This window comes from Mus musculus, chromosome 5, assembly GCF_000001635.26.
Source record: "Mus musculus strain C57BL/6J chromosome 5, GRCm38.p6 C57BL/6J".
In the NCBI taxonomy this organism is placed as follows: domain Eukaryota; kingdom Metazoa; phylum Chordata; class Mammalia; order Rodentia; family Muridae; genus Mus; species Mus musculus.
In genome coordinates this window covers 84105789-84121296 of record NC_000071.6, presented here as the reverse complement: position 1 = coordinate 84121296, position 15508 = coordinate 84105789, and the positions used below count along the sequence as shown (strand labels likewise).

Below are 15508 nucleotides of genomic sequence, written 5' to 3'. Positions count from 1 at the left end.
TATCCTTGTAGCAAATACCTATGGATTTATTTTAAGTGACTTGTTTGTGGAGTTGTTTTAGTTATTATCTGCTTCACATAGGCATAAAAACAAAATCTCACATTTTTTAAAAATAGCATATGAATACAAGAGCCTGCCATTACTAACTCTTTACAAAATACATTTTGTGGAAATTTTAAAAAATTATGCTGCCCCTAAAAATTGGACCAACTATCTGCATGTAGATAGTCAATTATGTTATATTGAGGACTACTTAATATTATAGTAGCACATAAATTATGACAATAATTAATTATTCTTTGATAAAAAGTGTCTCTTTTTATACTTATTATGATATTGCTGGAATAATTATATCTACTTTGCCCAGTAGAGGTCTGTGTAGATTGAGGTAACGTGTACATGCTCTCTCACTCTATTTTTAAACAGTCTTGTGAAATAAGACACATTATTATCACTGTTTCATAGCTATCAAATCACACACCAAGAGGCTAAGTTAGTTACCTATTTAGCTATTCAGCTATTTTGAAACAAGTCTAACTGGAGTCAGTAATATCCAAAGGAATGATCCAAAAAACAGCTGAATACATGTTTAAGTGTTTTTAATTGTTTTATTAAACTTATCAAAAATAAAACAAAATTGTAACAACAGACAAAAAGCTTAATAAATTTCAAGAACACAATTTGTAGAGTTTTCTTTTAATTATTATTATAATGGATTACATGGGAGAGGGATGGAGAAAAGTAGAGGCATTCAGTTTAATCCATGCAGTGTAATCCTCAGTTTTATAGCTAAGAGTACTAAATAAAGCATTTGTACTATTGTTAGAGTCATAATATTTTTATAGTTGTTTGAACTCTGATTATTGAAAATGCTCAATTATGACTGACAATAGAAGCATTTCAAAGCACAATTCTAAATGTCTACAAACTTGTTCATTGAGAAAGTTGTACATTAGGGAGACATGACATTGCCATTTATCCACTAAAATCAACTAAATAGCTTTGCCTCAATAATTGCTATTTAGTTTTATTTATTGAATTGTATTGCATATGTACAATAAATGTATATGCACATCTCCTATAATAGTAAGCATAAGTAATATGGTGGTTTTATGGTTAATAGTGATTATAAATGAGTGTTGCTATTCATTGTATTTCTATTAAGAAGTAAAATTAGAACTTAGTATACCCGAGATATAAGATACAATTTGCAAAACACATGAAACTGAAGAAGAACGAAGACCAAAGTGCGGATACTTTTCCCCTTCTTAGAATTGGAAAAAATCACCCATGGAAGGAGTTACAGAGACAAAGTTTGGAGCTGAGACAAAAGGATGGACCATCTAGAGACTGCCATATCCAGGGATCCATCCCATAATTAGCCTCCAAACGATGACACCATTGCATACACTAGCAAGCGTTTGTTGCAAGGACCGTGATATAGCTGTCTCTTGTGAGACTAGGCCGGGGCCTAGCAAACACAGAAGTGGATGCTCACAGTCAACTATTGCATGGATCACAGGACCCCCAATGGAGGAGCTAGAGAAAGTATCCAAGGAGCTAAAGAGATCTGCAACCCTGTAGGTGGAACAACATTATGAACTAACCAGTACCCCGGAGCTCTTGACGCTAGCTGCATATGTATCAAAAGATGGCCTAGTCGGCCATCACTGGAAAGAGAGGCCCATTTGACAGGCAAACTTCATATGCCCCAGTACAGGGGAACGCCAGGGCCAAAAAATGGGAATGGGTGGGTAGGGAAGTTGGGGGGGGGGAGGGTGTGGGGGACTTTTGGGATAGCATTGGAAATGTAATTGAGGAAAATACGTAATAAAAAAAAGATGTAAAATTAGTGAAATCAAGGAATTATCTCCATCTTAAGACACTAACACTATACAATAAATAAATAAGCAAACAAACAAACAAATGAATAAGTTACAGCCCCAAGCCGCTCTTGTTTTCACTTAGTAATATGTAGGTCTTCATCAATCTCTACTCTACATTCTCAGTATCATAAAAGGAGCCACACACAGCAAGTGAAATGACTGCTCTCAGTAAAACAGTGAAGGACAAAGAGGCTGGTGTGGGCCACAGGTCAGTGTCCTTCTACCTGTGATTGGAGCACTGACACAAGACAGGAACAATAGTAAATTTACGTGCATGACATTTTAACTATTGGAATTTCTGGAAAACTATGTGGAATGCTAGTCAAAAGCAGGAATGGCAGATGTACTGAGATGATCTGAATTTTGGTTTTGGCTTGAACTAGTATTTGCTTTGGAAAAACTTAGACCCTAGTATCTTAGTCATAGAGATGGGATAAAGCTACCCCAGTCTATTTTTGTAATACAAATACATTAAAATCTGCCTAAAGAATAAAGTATGTCAATTTTCCATATGTGTACCTGCACATATACTTTGTGTTAATCTTAAAAATCCATAATCATAAATATTTACATTTAAAAGAAATTGTATAGTATCAATATTCTTATATCAAGCAATAATCAAATACACCTACACTGATCAAAACTTAGAATTAAAGTATCATGATACTTTGAAAGAGAAGAGGGGGAAACGGAAGGAAGGAAATAAAGCATGTGGACCTGTATATTCTTGTGTAGAAAAAAACCCATTGTTGTTATCTTTGGAAATGCTTATCTGTCCACATAGGCATTTGAAAATATATTATAGGTTGTGTTGATTTTCCTTCTCAAATTTTCATATAAAATGAGATAGAAACGTTTCAAATAATGTTCAAAATAGGAAGATTTTAATCATAAGCCTGGACCTGCTGGTGTATGATATCATTACTCAGTCTCATTACAGTTCTCCTGAAATTACTATAAATGCTATTCAAAATAGAAATAGAAATGGGTGCACTGAAGCACTAAATCACTTCCTTGCTACCTTCTGCCATCAGTGTGCATGGTTTCTACCAATAAAATCGCATTTTATTAGATAATTTACTTTGTGTTTTCAGGCTTTTTCTATCAGTATTTGGAAAATTAAAAGTCGTTTTGAGTTTTGCAGCATTCCCCGCAAATGCACACATTATATATAACTCATTTTTATATACCTGTAATCTGAAATGATGCATTTGGGAGTGCAATTTTAACATCCCTAAATGGAAATTAAAATTGATGGTTTTCATAAGTTATTTTAGAATCACCTAGAATGATAGTTTCAATAGACTATGATAAGTAATTTCACTGGAATAAGTATCAGTGGGTCGAAAGGGTAAGACATTCTTCTCACTCTAAACATGAGGCCACTGGCAAGATCCATCGTTAAATAATTACTTTTGTATTCGAAATATAACTGAGAGAATTCATAAGGAAACAAATACTTATTTTTGCATGTTTATTTGCAAATTATATTGATTGCACATATTTAATTTAAATATTTTGGCTCATTATGTTTCCTTCTGAATAATCATTCTAAGTAAAGTAAAAAAAGGAAAAAAAAAGCGACTTAAAATAGTTCTGTATTTCTCATTCTGGAAGATTTCTTAAGTTAAATGGTACGTTGAGAAAAAAATCGATTATGTGCCTGCAGGAATTATGTACCTTTGCAAGGTAAAGCAGACCGCCGAGTAAAACCCAGAGTCTTTATGCTGCACGGAGGGAGTGGGATCGCTTCCTTATCTTGGGCTCTCTTGTTTGCTTTGCAGTTGCTGCGATTGTGGCTGTGGGAGGGCTTCTTCCCTGTGCGCTGTTGCCCATCCAAGCCTAATATGGTTAGTGTTCCCTCCCACTTCACTCCTATGTTATGTCCACCTCTATGCACTACGTCCAGAATCTCTTTACTTTCTCCATCTTTGTACATCTAACCACTCCGTGAACCTTAACTTTGAGAAGTTTAGATAGATCTCATTCTCAAGAGAGACTTCTAAGTAATTTGGCAATGCATTATCTCAAATAAGGAACTGTGAGTACAGCAGAGTGTATCTGCCAAGACCCATGCTTCCTCTACCAGCCTCTCCAGTGGTTTGATTTGAATCTGGTTTCAGATTCTAAGGAGTACAGCATCTGTCATATTTAACATGTCACTGTTTTTGTTGTTCCATTCAGTAAAATCCATATCACGCATGGAAGTACAATGCTACTTCTGTCCAGGTAAAAATCACCAATTTTGTCTCTGAGAACCATGGGGTGTCCGTAATGTAAACACAGTCTTCTCTCATCATAATTATCATGGGTGCATGTGACATTGATGAGGAAACACAATGGTATAATAAATGAAATTACATTAATTCTGATATTTGAAGTGATATTCCTATTTTGATGCCACTGAACTAATAAATAATAATTATAATTAGAATCAACGTCCAAGTTGGGTAACCATCATTATTTGCAAATAAAGAAAAATTTAAATAATTAGTTGGCTTATAAATTTAATAGTATAAGATGGGGTAGATAAGAATTTACTTTTACATTTTGAGGAACTGCTAAATCATAGTGAGATAGATTATAAAATTATATAGACTTTTTGCTGTTGTTGTTGATTAGATGACGAGAGTCCAAGTTCTTTCATTTGTGTATTGTTTTCAAATGTAGTCAAAATTGTCAGGAAAAGAAAACAGTATAAAATAATATGTGTGTATGTGTGTGCGTGTGTGTGTGTGTGTATGAATGTGTGGGTAGATATCCATAGAGGCCTGGAGAGGACACTGGATCCATTGGTGTCATGAATGTTTGTGTGTGACTCAGCAGGTTCTGGGAAATAAGCTCACTTTGCTTGGAGGAACAGCAAGTGCATCAACCACGGAGTCAAGGGAGGCATTTTAAATTATTACATTTATTATTTGAGAATAATGTTTTTTCTGGACGAGTGAAATTTGTGTGTGCAATGGGGTTCACAGAACGCACATCACAGGTGACAGAAAAGAGAAAAGGGATCTGAGACAGGAAGAAAACTAAGTACAGACTATTGCAGTTCATGGACCTTTTTCTCTGCCTCTTGAAAATTGCTCATTTGAAAAACGGTTTGAAACTAAGTTCAGATTTGCTCCCAGTGTTGGAGGTATACATTCCTCTTAGCAGCAGGATTCAGTGACAAACCCCAAACACTTGAAATCACACAAATGATGAGTTGTAAGTAAAATCTTTTTTTTTTTTAATTTTTCTGTTATGGCATGGAAAACAAGCAAAAAGACAAACCAACCACCCAACGAGACAAAAAATGGTCCCCAAATTGTGTTTTCTCCTTTACACATATGGCTGGTTACAGAAATTGTTACAGAAAATGCCATAAGAAAAATAAGTAGTATTTTGTTTAACATCTTTGCTAACTTTCAAATAATTTCATATATAATTAAACATTTAAACATCCATGGTTGAGAAACAATGAATAGAGTTAAAAGTTAACTACAATGAAATACTGAACATGACATCAACAACAAAATGATGTGGGAGATGGATTAGTGGATAAAACACTTCCTGATTGGCATGCAGATGATAGCGAGTTCAGGCTTGCAGACACACTGAGTGTGTCAGTGCAGGGAATATGTGTAATCACAGAGCTCTTGGCACATAGTAGGTGGACACCGAAGAGTGTCCAGAAGATTCTGGAACAGGTAGTCTCTTCTATGGAGCAGCAAACCTGGAAAACTTCCTCAAGCAAGATAGATGATGAGAGCCTTCATTGAGATTATCCCTTTTTGACCTCCATCATGAGAACACAGCATTCACATATGCACACATACACACAAACATACACATAAACATGTACTTGGGCACTCACACGCACATTCATACCCTCACAAACAAGCATGCACACATCAACCTGTAGGTACACACATGAACATGCACACACACATTCATAATATTTTCAATCATTCATTTTTTTTCTGTTTTGTTGTTGGAAGAATGTGAGAATGATGTTCTTCACAGTTGAAATCCAACTAAAAAATATTTCTTAACTTCCTTCACCAAGCAATGTTCCGAGTAGGATGAAAATCTACATGATTTTTTAGTGTGTATGTGTTTGTGCTGCTGTGGAGAAAAAAAAATATTTAGATGAAAATGATGGGCTCAGGTTCGGGATAAAGTGTTTACCACTCACATTTATGGAAGACATGCATTTCCTATAATGTCACCTGAATTTGTATGTGTAGCAATATGAGATTTTTCAGCTGCCACGTGAATAGTTCTCATTGAATTTTGTCATCCTTCTCATTTATGAACATAGAGATTTATAGATACTTTAGATCTTGGAATCTCATATTTTTCTTCTAGAAAGATTATTATGAGTATATGTGTGGTGATTTTGATCTTAATATTATGTGATTCACATACCTTGCAACCTTCCCTTGCAGATACAACAGTCCTTAAAAATACCTTTAAGCATATTGGAGAAATACAGGGAGCTAAATTTAGGAAACATACTTGTATAAATAATGATATGAACAATACTGATACAAATTCATAGTTCTGAAATACAGCTATTTTTAATCTTCCTGGGGCTTCTAAGCTTGTGATTTTTTTTTTGCTCTTTCATATATTTTAGCAGAAAAACACAAAACATTATTTTCCTAATTTTCAAGATGAAATTTTTAAATTCATCTTATTTCAATTCTTGTTCTCAAGTTATTTTTATCATTACAACTGATTTTCTTAGTCTTGATATCTATAAATACAGCATTAATTTTCCAAACACTTTCCTTCTTTAACTAAAATCTGTTGTTTACATAAGCTATTTCTTTGCTATATAAGAAGGTAACTTAGATATCTGAATTTAAACCACTTCTGAGAGGAGCCTGCCCATATAATCTTCAGAACATTTGTTATCACTGCCTTTTGTCTGTTATTTTACCATTATTGTCTAGAGTATGATCATTGCCTCACTTCTCAAAATAAATTATTCTAGTTTTCAAAAACAGTATCAAATTTTAATATAGTACATTTTTACTTATTGTTCATAAGACACTACAATTTATTGCTGATATTTGGATGTTTTTGCTCCTGCAATACAACAGATACTTATGGAATATTTATAAAAACAGTGAAGTATATTAGTTCCTAAGTAGCCACTTCCTCAGTGTCTTAAATTCAAGCCAAGTGTGACTCTTATCTTTACTCAGTAGATTTCACCTTATTCATATTTCCACATGCCTCTTCACGTGACCTCAGTGGCAAAAGGAAAAAAATGCTTTTTGACTTTTGAAGTTTGAGATATTGTCTTCTTGTTTGTGTTTTATTTCTTTTTTTCCCCAATAACCAATTCTGTACATTGAAATCACCATGCAAATCAACTTTTTATTTATAACTGTTTTAGTTAAAGACATAAGAGTGGAGTTGTACATAATCCTGTAATGCAAATATTGACACAATGGTTAAAACAAAAACAAGGGACCTGAGACACTGCTCACTGACTAAGAGTACATAACATTTTTCCATATGGAGTGAGTTTGATTCCTACCACTCATGTTGGGTGGCACACTATGGCATGTAACTTCTATTTCAGTAGCTGTGATGTCTCTAATGTCTCCAGGAATCTGTACTCGTGTATGTATCTCCAAAACCTGTACCTACATACCCATCATAAAAACAAAACAAAACATGAATCAAGATAAAAGAAAAAGTAAATTCAAATTTGAACAGATCACAATTTCCTTGTTGCTTCTTTATCTTAACTTTTCCACATAACTATCTCTTTCTCATATTAACTACATGTTTCTTAGAAAAGTTGTATAAATTATACAGGAAATTAGAAACTAATACTACTCTATCATGCTTTATAAAATGTATTGTTATATTAAAATTCTAAATGAATTCAATTTTAATGCAGCAGTGAGAATAAGCTATAATTCACCTTTGGATTCTTAAACCGTGAAAGTGGGCAGTATTCTCTTATTAGTGATCATTCAAGGCAAAGTTAACAGAACACTTACAAATTTTGTATACCTAAATCTTTTGCAAGTTTTTTTTTGATATAACATTGATCATACCATCTCACATTGAAGGAGATTATTTTCCCATATAGAGGCATTTCTTCTGAGAAATATAGTTGAGACGTTTCAATGAGGTGATAGGTATATATATATTTTTTTAGTCTGTATGTCTTACTCCATAAAGATGTCTGCATTCTTGTATATATGTGAGAAAAATATGGATTAAAATCATATTACCTTCTGCTATTAAATAACCTAAATATCCAATAAACACCCATTTACATGCACTCACTCACTCCATGACTGCACACTTACTAAACATGTTTTTTCATAATACAAACTTTATCTATGCAGTGTTTCATAGATAAAACCTAATGTCCATATGCTTTTATATTTTCCAACATTGACTTAACTGAGCTCTTAAGTAAAACTTCCTTCTTTAAGTGGATAAAATTCTTCATCGTATGTGCCCCAAATCAACCCACCAGTGCCCCTCTGCAAAGCACACTGAGCTGTAGTAAACTTTGTACTCCAAGTGTCCTTGACTCACTGAGTTCGCCCTACTTCATTCAACCTCCCTGTGCTGAGACAAAAAAACAGGAACCCAAACTCCTGATTTAATTGGAGAGAATCCTGAAATGCAAAAGTCAAAAAAATTTACCCTAAAGCTGTGCCTCTTTTTAATATTCTAAATGTAAAGTTCTCCAAATTGAACATTAACTAAAGGTTAAGGCCATTATTATATAAGGAAAAAGCGTGAATGCTGAGGTACAAAACCTATGGGTTAAAGAAAATACTTTAACTCAAAGTGGTGGTCCAGGAGTTTAATACTAGCACCCTGGAGGCAGAGGTTAGTGTTTTTTTTGTGAGCTTGAGTCTAGCTAGGTTATCACAGGAAATTTCAGGCCAGCAAGCTGTTACATAGTGATACCTGGTTTTAAAAGACTATATTGTGTAGTTTCTACAAGCAAGACAAAAATGGTAATGCTGCTACATGTTTTGGGGTTTATATAAGTTTTGCCATAAAGATCAACAAAGGCACATTATAATTAACCCATAAAACAGAAGACTGATAAAGAGATGTTTGTCATATGTCAATCTTATACATAGCATCATTTTTTTAAAAAAATACCTGAATTTGAAACTGTCTCTCCTTCCACTAATGCAACATTACTTCATTTGAAAAAATAACCTATTACTATAGATAAAGATAATAGAATACTCTGATTTTATAAAAGGCTGTTGTTAGAGTCTGGATTATGCTTTATCTTGGCTACTTCATTCATTACCAATTTTTTCATTAGCCACAAGAGTGCCATTAACAAATCAGTGATTCTGTGTATTTCTCAGTATTCTGGAGTGTCTTACATTTATATTGCTAATTTATTATGAAATGTAAATCTATATCCAGAAATATATTATCCACTGACACCTCCAGCTCTACATAGATGAGTGTTTATCTGTTCATGGATTCTGATTTTTTAAAGTCCAAATACTAGTCTCATGACTGGAACCATATTTTCAAGATCAGTATGTCTATTCCCAAAGATATATCACCTTGTTTCTTAGGATGGGTAAGGAATACAATTAATTAATTCTGAAATTTACAGAGGGTCATGACTATACTTATGTGTCAAGCACCTCTGGAAGTTTTAATTAGTGCTAGTTAATGACTATAAATTAGGCTTATATATCATTTCATAACTTGTGTTATTACAGAAAGAAAATACTTTTCTTGAGAAACAAGGGAATACATCTTCAGAGGGCTTCTGTCAAAACAAACACTCCATACACTTCTAGCACAATCATTTTAAAGCTCATCAAATGAGCATGTTATAACATAACAGCTTTTCTGTTCAAGAAAAATATCATTTTGAGAATGTAGAAGAAATAGGTCATGAGGAGTGAGAATCATCTATTTACAGTTGGAGTATCCATTTGGAGCAGGTAGAGAAGATGATATTGACTGAACATGCTTCTATGCAAAGCTGTGTTAATGAGGCAGAACTGCTGGAGTGCCCGCCTCTGCCAGCTGCACTTTCACCGGCTGTGTCTTGTTGAAGATTGTTTTAATGATGCTTTATGAGTTCCAGAGCCTAATTTTACGTGTTAGTGTGTCATGCAGTGTTTATGTTACAGTCATCCACAGTCTAAAACAACCCCTTTCTATTACCCCCGGACTCTCACATCCATAAAATAATATTTAAACCTCTCCTCACCAAAGTATTCCCAGATGTTTTATCAGATAATTCCTGAAGTTTTATTTCTTCTTTTGTATGAAGGATCTGCATTTTATTTAAATATCTATAATGTTTATTTAACAATAACGGTTATGGAAGATGTAGTTTTGAAAGCTTAATATTAGTGTATTTACTTTTCAAATGGGAGTCTTGAGAATGGAAATGGATCCTTGTTTGCAGAGGTAGACTGGAAGGATGCATAAGGTTTCCTTAGAATTCCTACAATAAAGTTTCTTCCAGTGTTACTTAGATAACAAAAGTCTCAAGGTAAATTTTGTGATTGTGTGTAGAGCATTGTTGATAAGAAACAGCAATGACTGCTCTCCTGAGTCACATTAGAGATAAAAAGGCATGCAATACCCTGCAAACTAGGAACAACATATTGATATAGCACATATTATCTGGAATGGACAAAATTCTATTTCCAAACAATTTTGTGTATTTGTTTCTACATTTTTCTGTCTACCTCACTGTGATGAGGTGTTTCAAGTCTTTACGGGCTCTTCAAGAAGAAATGATTCAAGGAAGTGTTAGTAGTGAAGTTAAAAAAATCCGCTGAGTTGCTAAACAGTAGTCTTCTTCCCTAAAAACAATACATATTTAAAACAATACATATGTAATCACATTATTTTTGTTTTTCCAAAAATGCATTAGGGGTAACATACAATGTAATTTTTAGTACTTAATCATAATATTGGTAGCTGTCCTTTTTAAAACGTCACGTTAGATGTACTGTGTTTATCATTGTGTTATGTCTGTTTAATACAAAACAAACTATGAATTGTTTTCATATTAAAATACTTGAATATGTTTTGAATAACCCCATATACAAAACCAAAGAGCAGTTTTGGTAAAGACCTATTTAACATTGTACCTGTAGCACAAAATAACTGTCAAGCAAAATTGTAATGAAATAATCAGTCACTCTGGTTGCATTTTTCAATGCAGTAATGAATGAAACTTTTAATGAATTCAGTTTGGTGGTGGGATCTTATGAATAGTAAAATCACTTCTTTTGAGTTTCACTGAAAATAATTTAAATATTTTCATATTTTCTGGCTGTTTAATGTTATATAGTTAATCATGTACCACATCAACTCGGTATTCATCAGCATAGTCATCTTCCAAATACCTGTCATTGTGTTGGCACAATCAAACACCATCCAGTCATTCATTTATTCGTTCATCAATGTAAAAATATGTTGAATGCCAACTCCGAATCAGATACTAGTCCACTGATGAAATTTGTAAATGAATACTAATTCCTGTCATATAATTACCTGACAAATAGTAAAATTACTAAAGAAAAATTGTACTAAAATGGAGGTATTGCACTAGAGTGTGAGAATCACATCATGAGAGAGTAGAGATACCTGCAATTGGGAGTTTAGGGGGAACATACAAAGCAAACGCTAAAAAGGCAATCAAAAGTTGCAGTGTTATGGAGAATATACTTGAAAAGGAACCAATAAGTCCAAATGTATGAAAACATGCAGAACTGTCTTAGGGATTTTAATTTATGTGTAGTATATTTTAGGAAAACTGCAGAATATTTTCAATAATTTACTATATATTAATGACTACAGTAGGAAGAAAATTCAATAGAATAATATCTTTAGTTGTGTGTTTTGACAATAAGGATATCTAGTACATTTTTGAGGGTCAGAGTAGATACTAGCACACATCTTTAATCTTAGCTCTCTGGAGGCAGAAGCAGGAGGATTTCTGTGAATTAGATGCCAGTCTGGACTATATAGTGAATGCCAGAACATAAAGAATCCATAGAAAGACACTGTTGATAAACAAAAATAAATCAAGAAAGGATAGTTAGTACACTTAGGAAATAAGCTATAAAACAGCCAGATGCTGTTCTGAAGGCGCTGCGTCCAGATAATAACTGAAAGGCTATTAATGATGAAGTAGGAGAAATGCTGCGGAGACAAGTCTTAAGATGTATAACATATAGATCTTCGGACAACTGAGTCATACATGACAAAGAACATAAGGTTAATGTTCAAATTTGAAGGGACAAGGTCATTTTTGTATTAGTCACAGAAACTGGATGAGAGCAGTTGGAAAAAATAGAGAGAAATATACAGGTTTTTCCGTTAGGTCTAATGAATTTAAAAGGTCCTAGGATACTTCTGTGAAAGCAATATATAAGAAGCTGGAATAAAGCTTTCCAAGAACTTAATCCAGAGCTGTTAAATGAAAGAGTCCAAGTGGATAGATAGAATAAAGACTACCTGAGATTTTACCAAGGATCTTTGAACTTATCCTTTTATAAATCTAGAGAGAAGAGAGAAACATCAAGGAAAAAGAATCAGTTCAGGATGTTGGTCAATCTATATGAAGAAAAGTAATATGTAGTCACAAAATAAAAAGTTGTCATTTATGATCTTTAGATGATATGAGACTGAGAGAAGGTTTCAAACCCTTGCAGATTATTGGCTAGATGAAAAATGCAAGACACTAATATCTGGGGGAATGGAGGTTAGAGGCAATTCATGTTTCTCTTGAATAACATAATTATCTGAGTAAATATGATTGAAAAGAACTACTAAAGCTCTAGGTTAAGGATCACTGAAGTGGAAGAGGCATATATAGATGTAGATATAGATGTAGAAGATGTAGATGTAGCTGTAGCTGTAGATGAAGATGTAGCTGTAGCTGTAGATGAAGATGAAGATGAAGATGAAGATGAAGATGAAGATGAAGACTTAGATATCCAGGAGGGTTCAGAAGGTACGAGGCCATGAACAAGAGGGAAATGTTGAGCAATTAAAGCTGGAAAAGACAGTGGCAAATGAGCTGGAAATAAATGAAAGAGAGAATAGAAAATGCCTGATGTGTGGTATATGAGGTAATGACCTTAAAAATAGGCTTAGAAGGCTTGAGACAGAATAATCTAGATAACATGATTTTCTCGGCATCAAGAAATAGCAGCTCAAAGTGTGAATTCCATTCAAAATGAGTGTTCTCATTTCTTATTACTGGCATGGAAATTGGCTCTGGGTTTGAGAAACGTCGATTGCATTTGCTGCTCCTGGGGAGATGTGATTGATTCACCATGTTTAGATGTGGCTAACTGCGGCTCACTTTGTTCTAGGCGGTGTGGCTACAGCAAAGCAAAGCAGGATCCAGAAGAGGAAAAGATGCACTTTCATAACGGGCACAGTAAGCAAATTGTGCAAAATAAAAGCAAGAGGCTTTATTATGATGATGATTGCTGCTCAGGTCAGGCAATTTGTAGTAATTGACTAAACCCATTGCCTATAAAAACAAGCAAGTACTTCTTGCATTTATAGCTCATGGCTTTGGGCAACCTCTGACTGGTTTATTCGGTTCAAAACAAATATGTCCATTATGATCATTAGAATAAAAATTCTTGTCTCTTATTAAAGTGCTATTGTATGTAAAATCAACATTTCAGGTGGACTCCAAGCACCATGGAGTGTGAGTAAAATCTGTCAATAAATCAGAGCATTAGATCTAATGTCTGAAAGTTTTGCAGCTGCTTCTTTTTGCAGTACTGTAGTAGGAATTTCCTGTTGAACAGAGACTCTCTGTCATCAGTCTTGGTTCAAATATCCTGAAAGGGACCATATTTTTATAGAAATGTATGAAATCCCATTTCAATATGAAGGATAAAAATAAACTTCAGAGAGCTTTAATTGTGGTATTTTAATGTGTTTACTTTTCTGTGAGTGGTACATAACATGAATCAATTAGAAAAATGAGTGGAGGCAGAGTCAGTCTACCAGGACCATGCATAACATATTAAAAGCCTGGACTCCACTTCATAGTCCTATGTATTTGCTATCAATCTTTCAAATGGCATCCTGGTATGAATAGTGGTAGCTGGGACTCAGGTAATGTACAGATCTATGGGAACAGACTCAGAGTGAGAATTAGAAGTTCTGATTTCCTCTTGACTTCTCCTCCAGAACCACTAGAAGTTGCTTTAAATGGCCTTTCAAAGTCACAATGAATGATTTGTTACACTTTCGGAAAACACGACTCTATAAACACAATCAACCATTATTTTCTTGACTTCCTCAACAGTCACAATGTTCTCCAGAAGCATCCAAGTCCCACTCTCTGGACAGTGTCTTGAAATATGTTTACACAAATATGCAATCATGTACACATATTTTATGTACAGAAACACCCACATTTTAAGTTATAAAAGATAATAACTATGTATATAAATATCATAAATCAGGAAAAGGCATGTTCTTGCAACTCAACCATCTTTAGAAGTAAAAGAGTTCAGTCACACTTGACTGGTCACAAATTCCTAATGAAGTGCATCCATCTTTACTACATTAATATCTACATACTGTTCCAGTTAAACTGCCAGGAGTCAGAACCTATATTGATCCGCACACTTATGAAGATCCCAATCAAGCTGTTCATGAATTTGCGAAGGAGATTGAAGCTTCATGCATCACCATTGAGAGAGTGATCGGAGCAGGTATGAGGATGTCTAAATTCTGAGATTTCACCTTTGTTTGTACAACAGAATATAATACATCAATGTATTCTTCTCCAATAGAATATCCTTAATCTTTTGTAATTGACTTTCAAAATTGTCTGTAACTTATCATCTCTCGATCCTATCTTCTGTGTAGTTGATATTCAAATGCCTGCCTTATTTATGAAGCAAGTAAAGAATCTTTGCATATATACATATTCTGTAATACTGGAAATTATTTGTTCTGTTCAATTCATCTTGACCCTGTGTTTACACAATTGAATTTCTCTTTGTCTTATTCCCCTTTCTTTTTTTCTTATAATCAGTAGTAGATCCTAGTAGACTGTGAAGGAAGAAAAACAAAAATGAATTACAGTCAGGTTTTTTTTTTTTTTAATTTGTATCTACTGTTACTATTTGGATTGTTTAGTATAAACTAGTAAGCCCTAAGGTGTCTTTAGATCACATACACAAGATATTTCCAAATGTGACATTTACTTTTGTTAATAGTACTGTGGACGTTTGGTCTCACTTTTAATTTATTTTATTCCATCTGAACCTTAATCCTTCAGAAGTTTGTAGTTTTGCTAGAATTTGTATTAGAATAAGAATTCTGAATGAGTTTATACAGTGTTCTTCCATCTTCATCACAAGGTGAATTTGGTGAAGTTTGCAGTGGACGTTTGAAACTACCTGGAAAAAGAGAATTACCTGTGGCTATCAAAACTCTTAAAGTAGGCTATACTGAAAAGCAGCGCAGAGATTTCCTGGGTGAAGCAAGTATTATGGGGCAGTTCGATCATCCAAACATCATCCATCTAGAAGGTGTTGTGACTAAAAGTAAGTATAGTCACACCGTGTGTGTGTGTGTGTGTGTGTGTGTGTGTGTGTGTGTGTGTG

General features: G+C 34.0%; 1 protein-coding gene across 9 annotated transcripts in view; it reads left to right on the top strand.

Moving 5' to 3' along the window:
• Positions 1-15508, top strand: part of Epha5 (Eph receptor A5) — a 363058-nt gene that overhangs the window by 296522 nt on the left and 51028 nt on the right. For 6 of the 9 annotated variants that reach the window (XM_006534769.2, NM_007937.3, XM_006534773.3 and 3 more), the window contains 4 exons: positions 3671-3736; positions 13241-13308; positions 14483-14608; positions 15263-15448. In XM_006534769.2, coding sequence (XP_006534832.1) covers positions 3671-3736; positions 13241-13308; positions 14483-14608; positions 15263-15448 — 446 coding nt within the window. The remainder of the gene's footprint in view (positions 1-3670; positions 3737-13240; positions 13309-14482; positions 14609-15262; positions 15449-15508) is intronic. The other 3 variants (XM_006534775.3, XM_030254124.1, XM_006534771.3) reach the window with 1 other exon arrangement.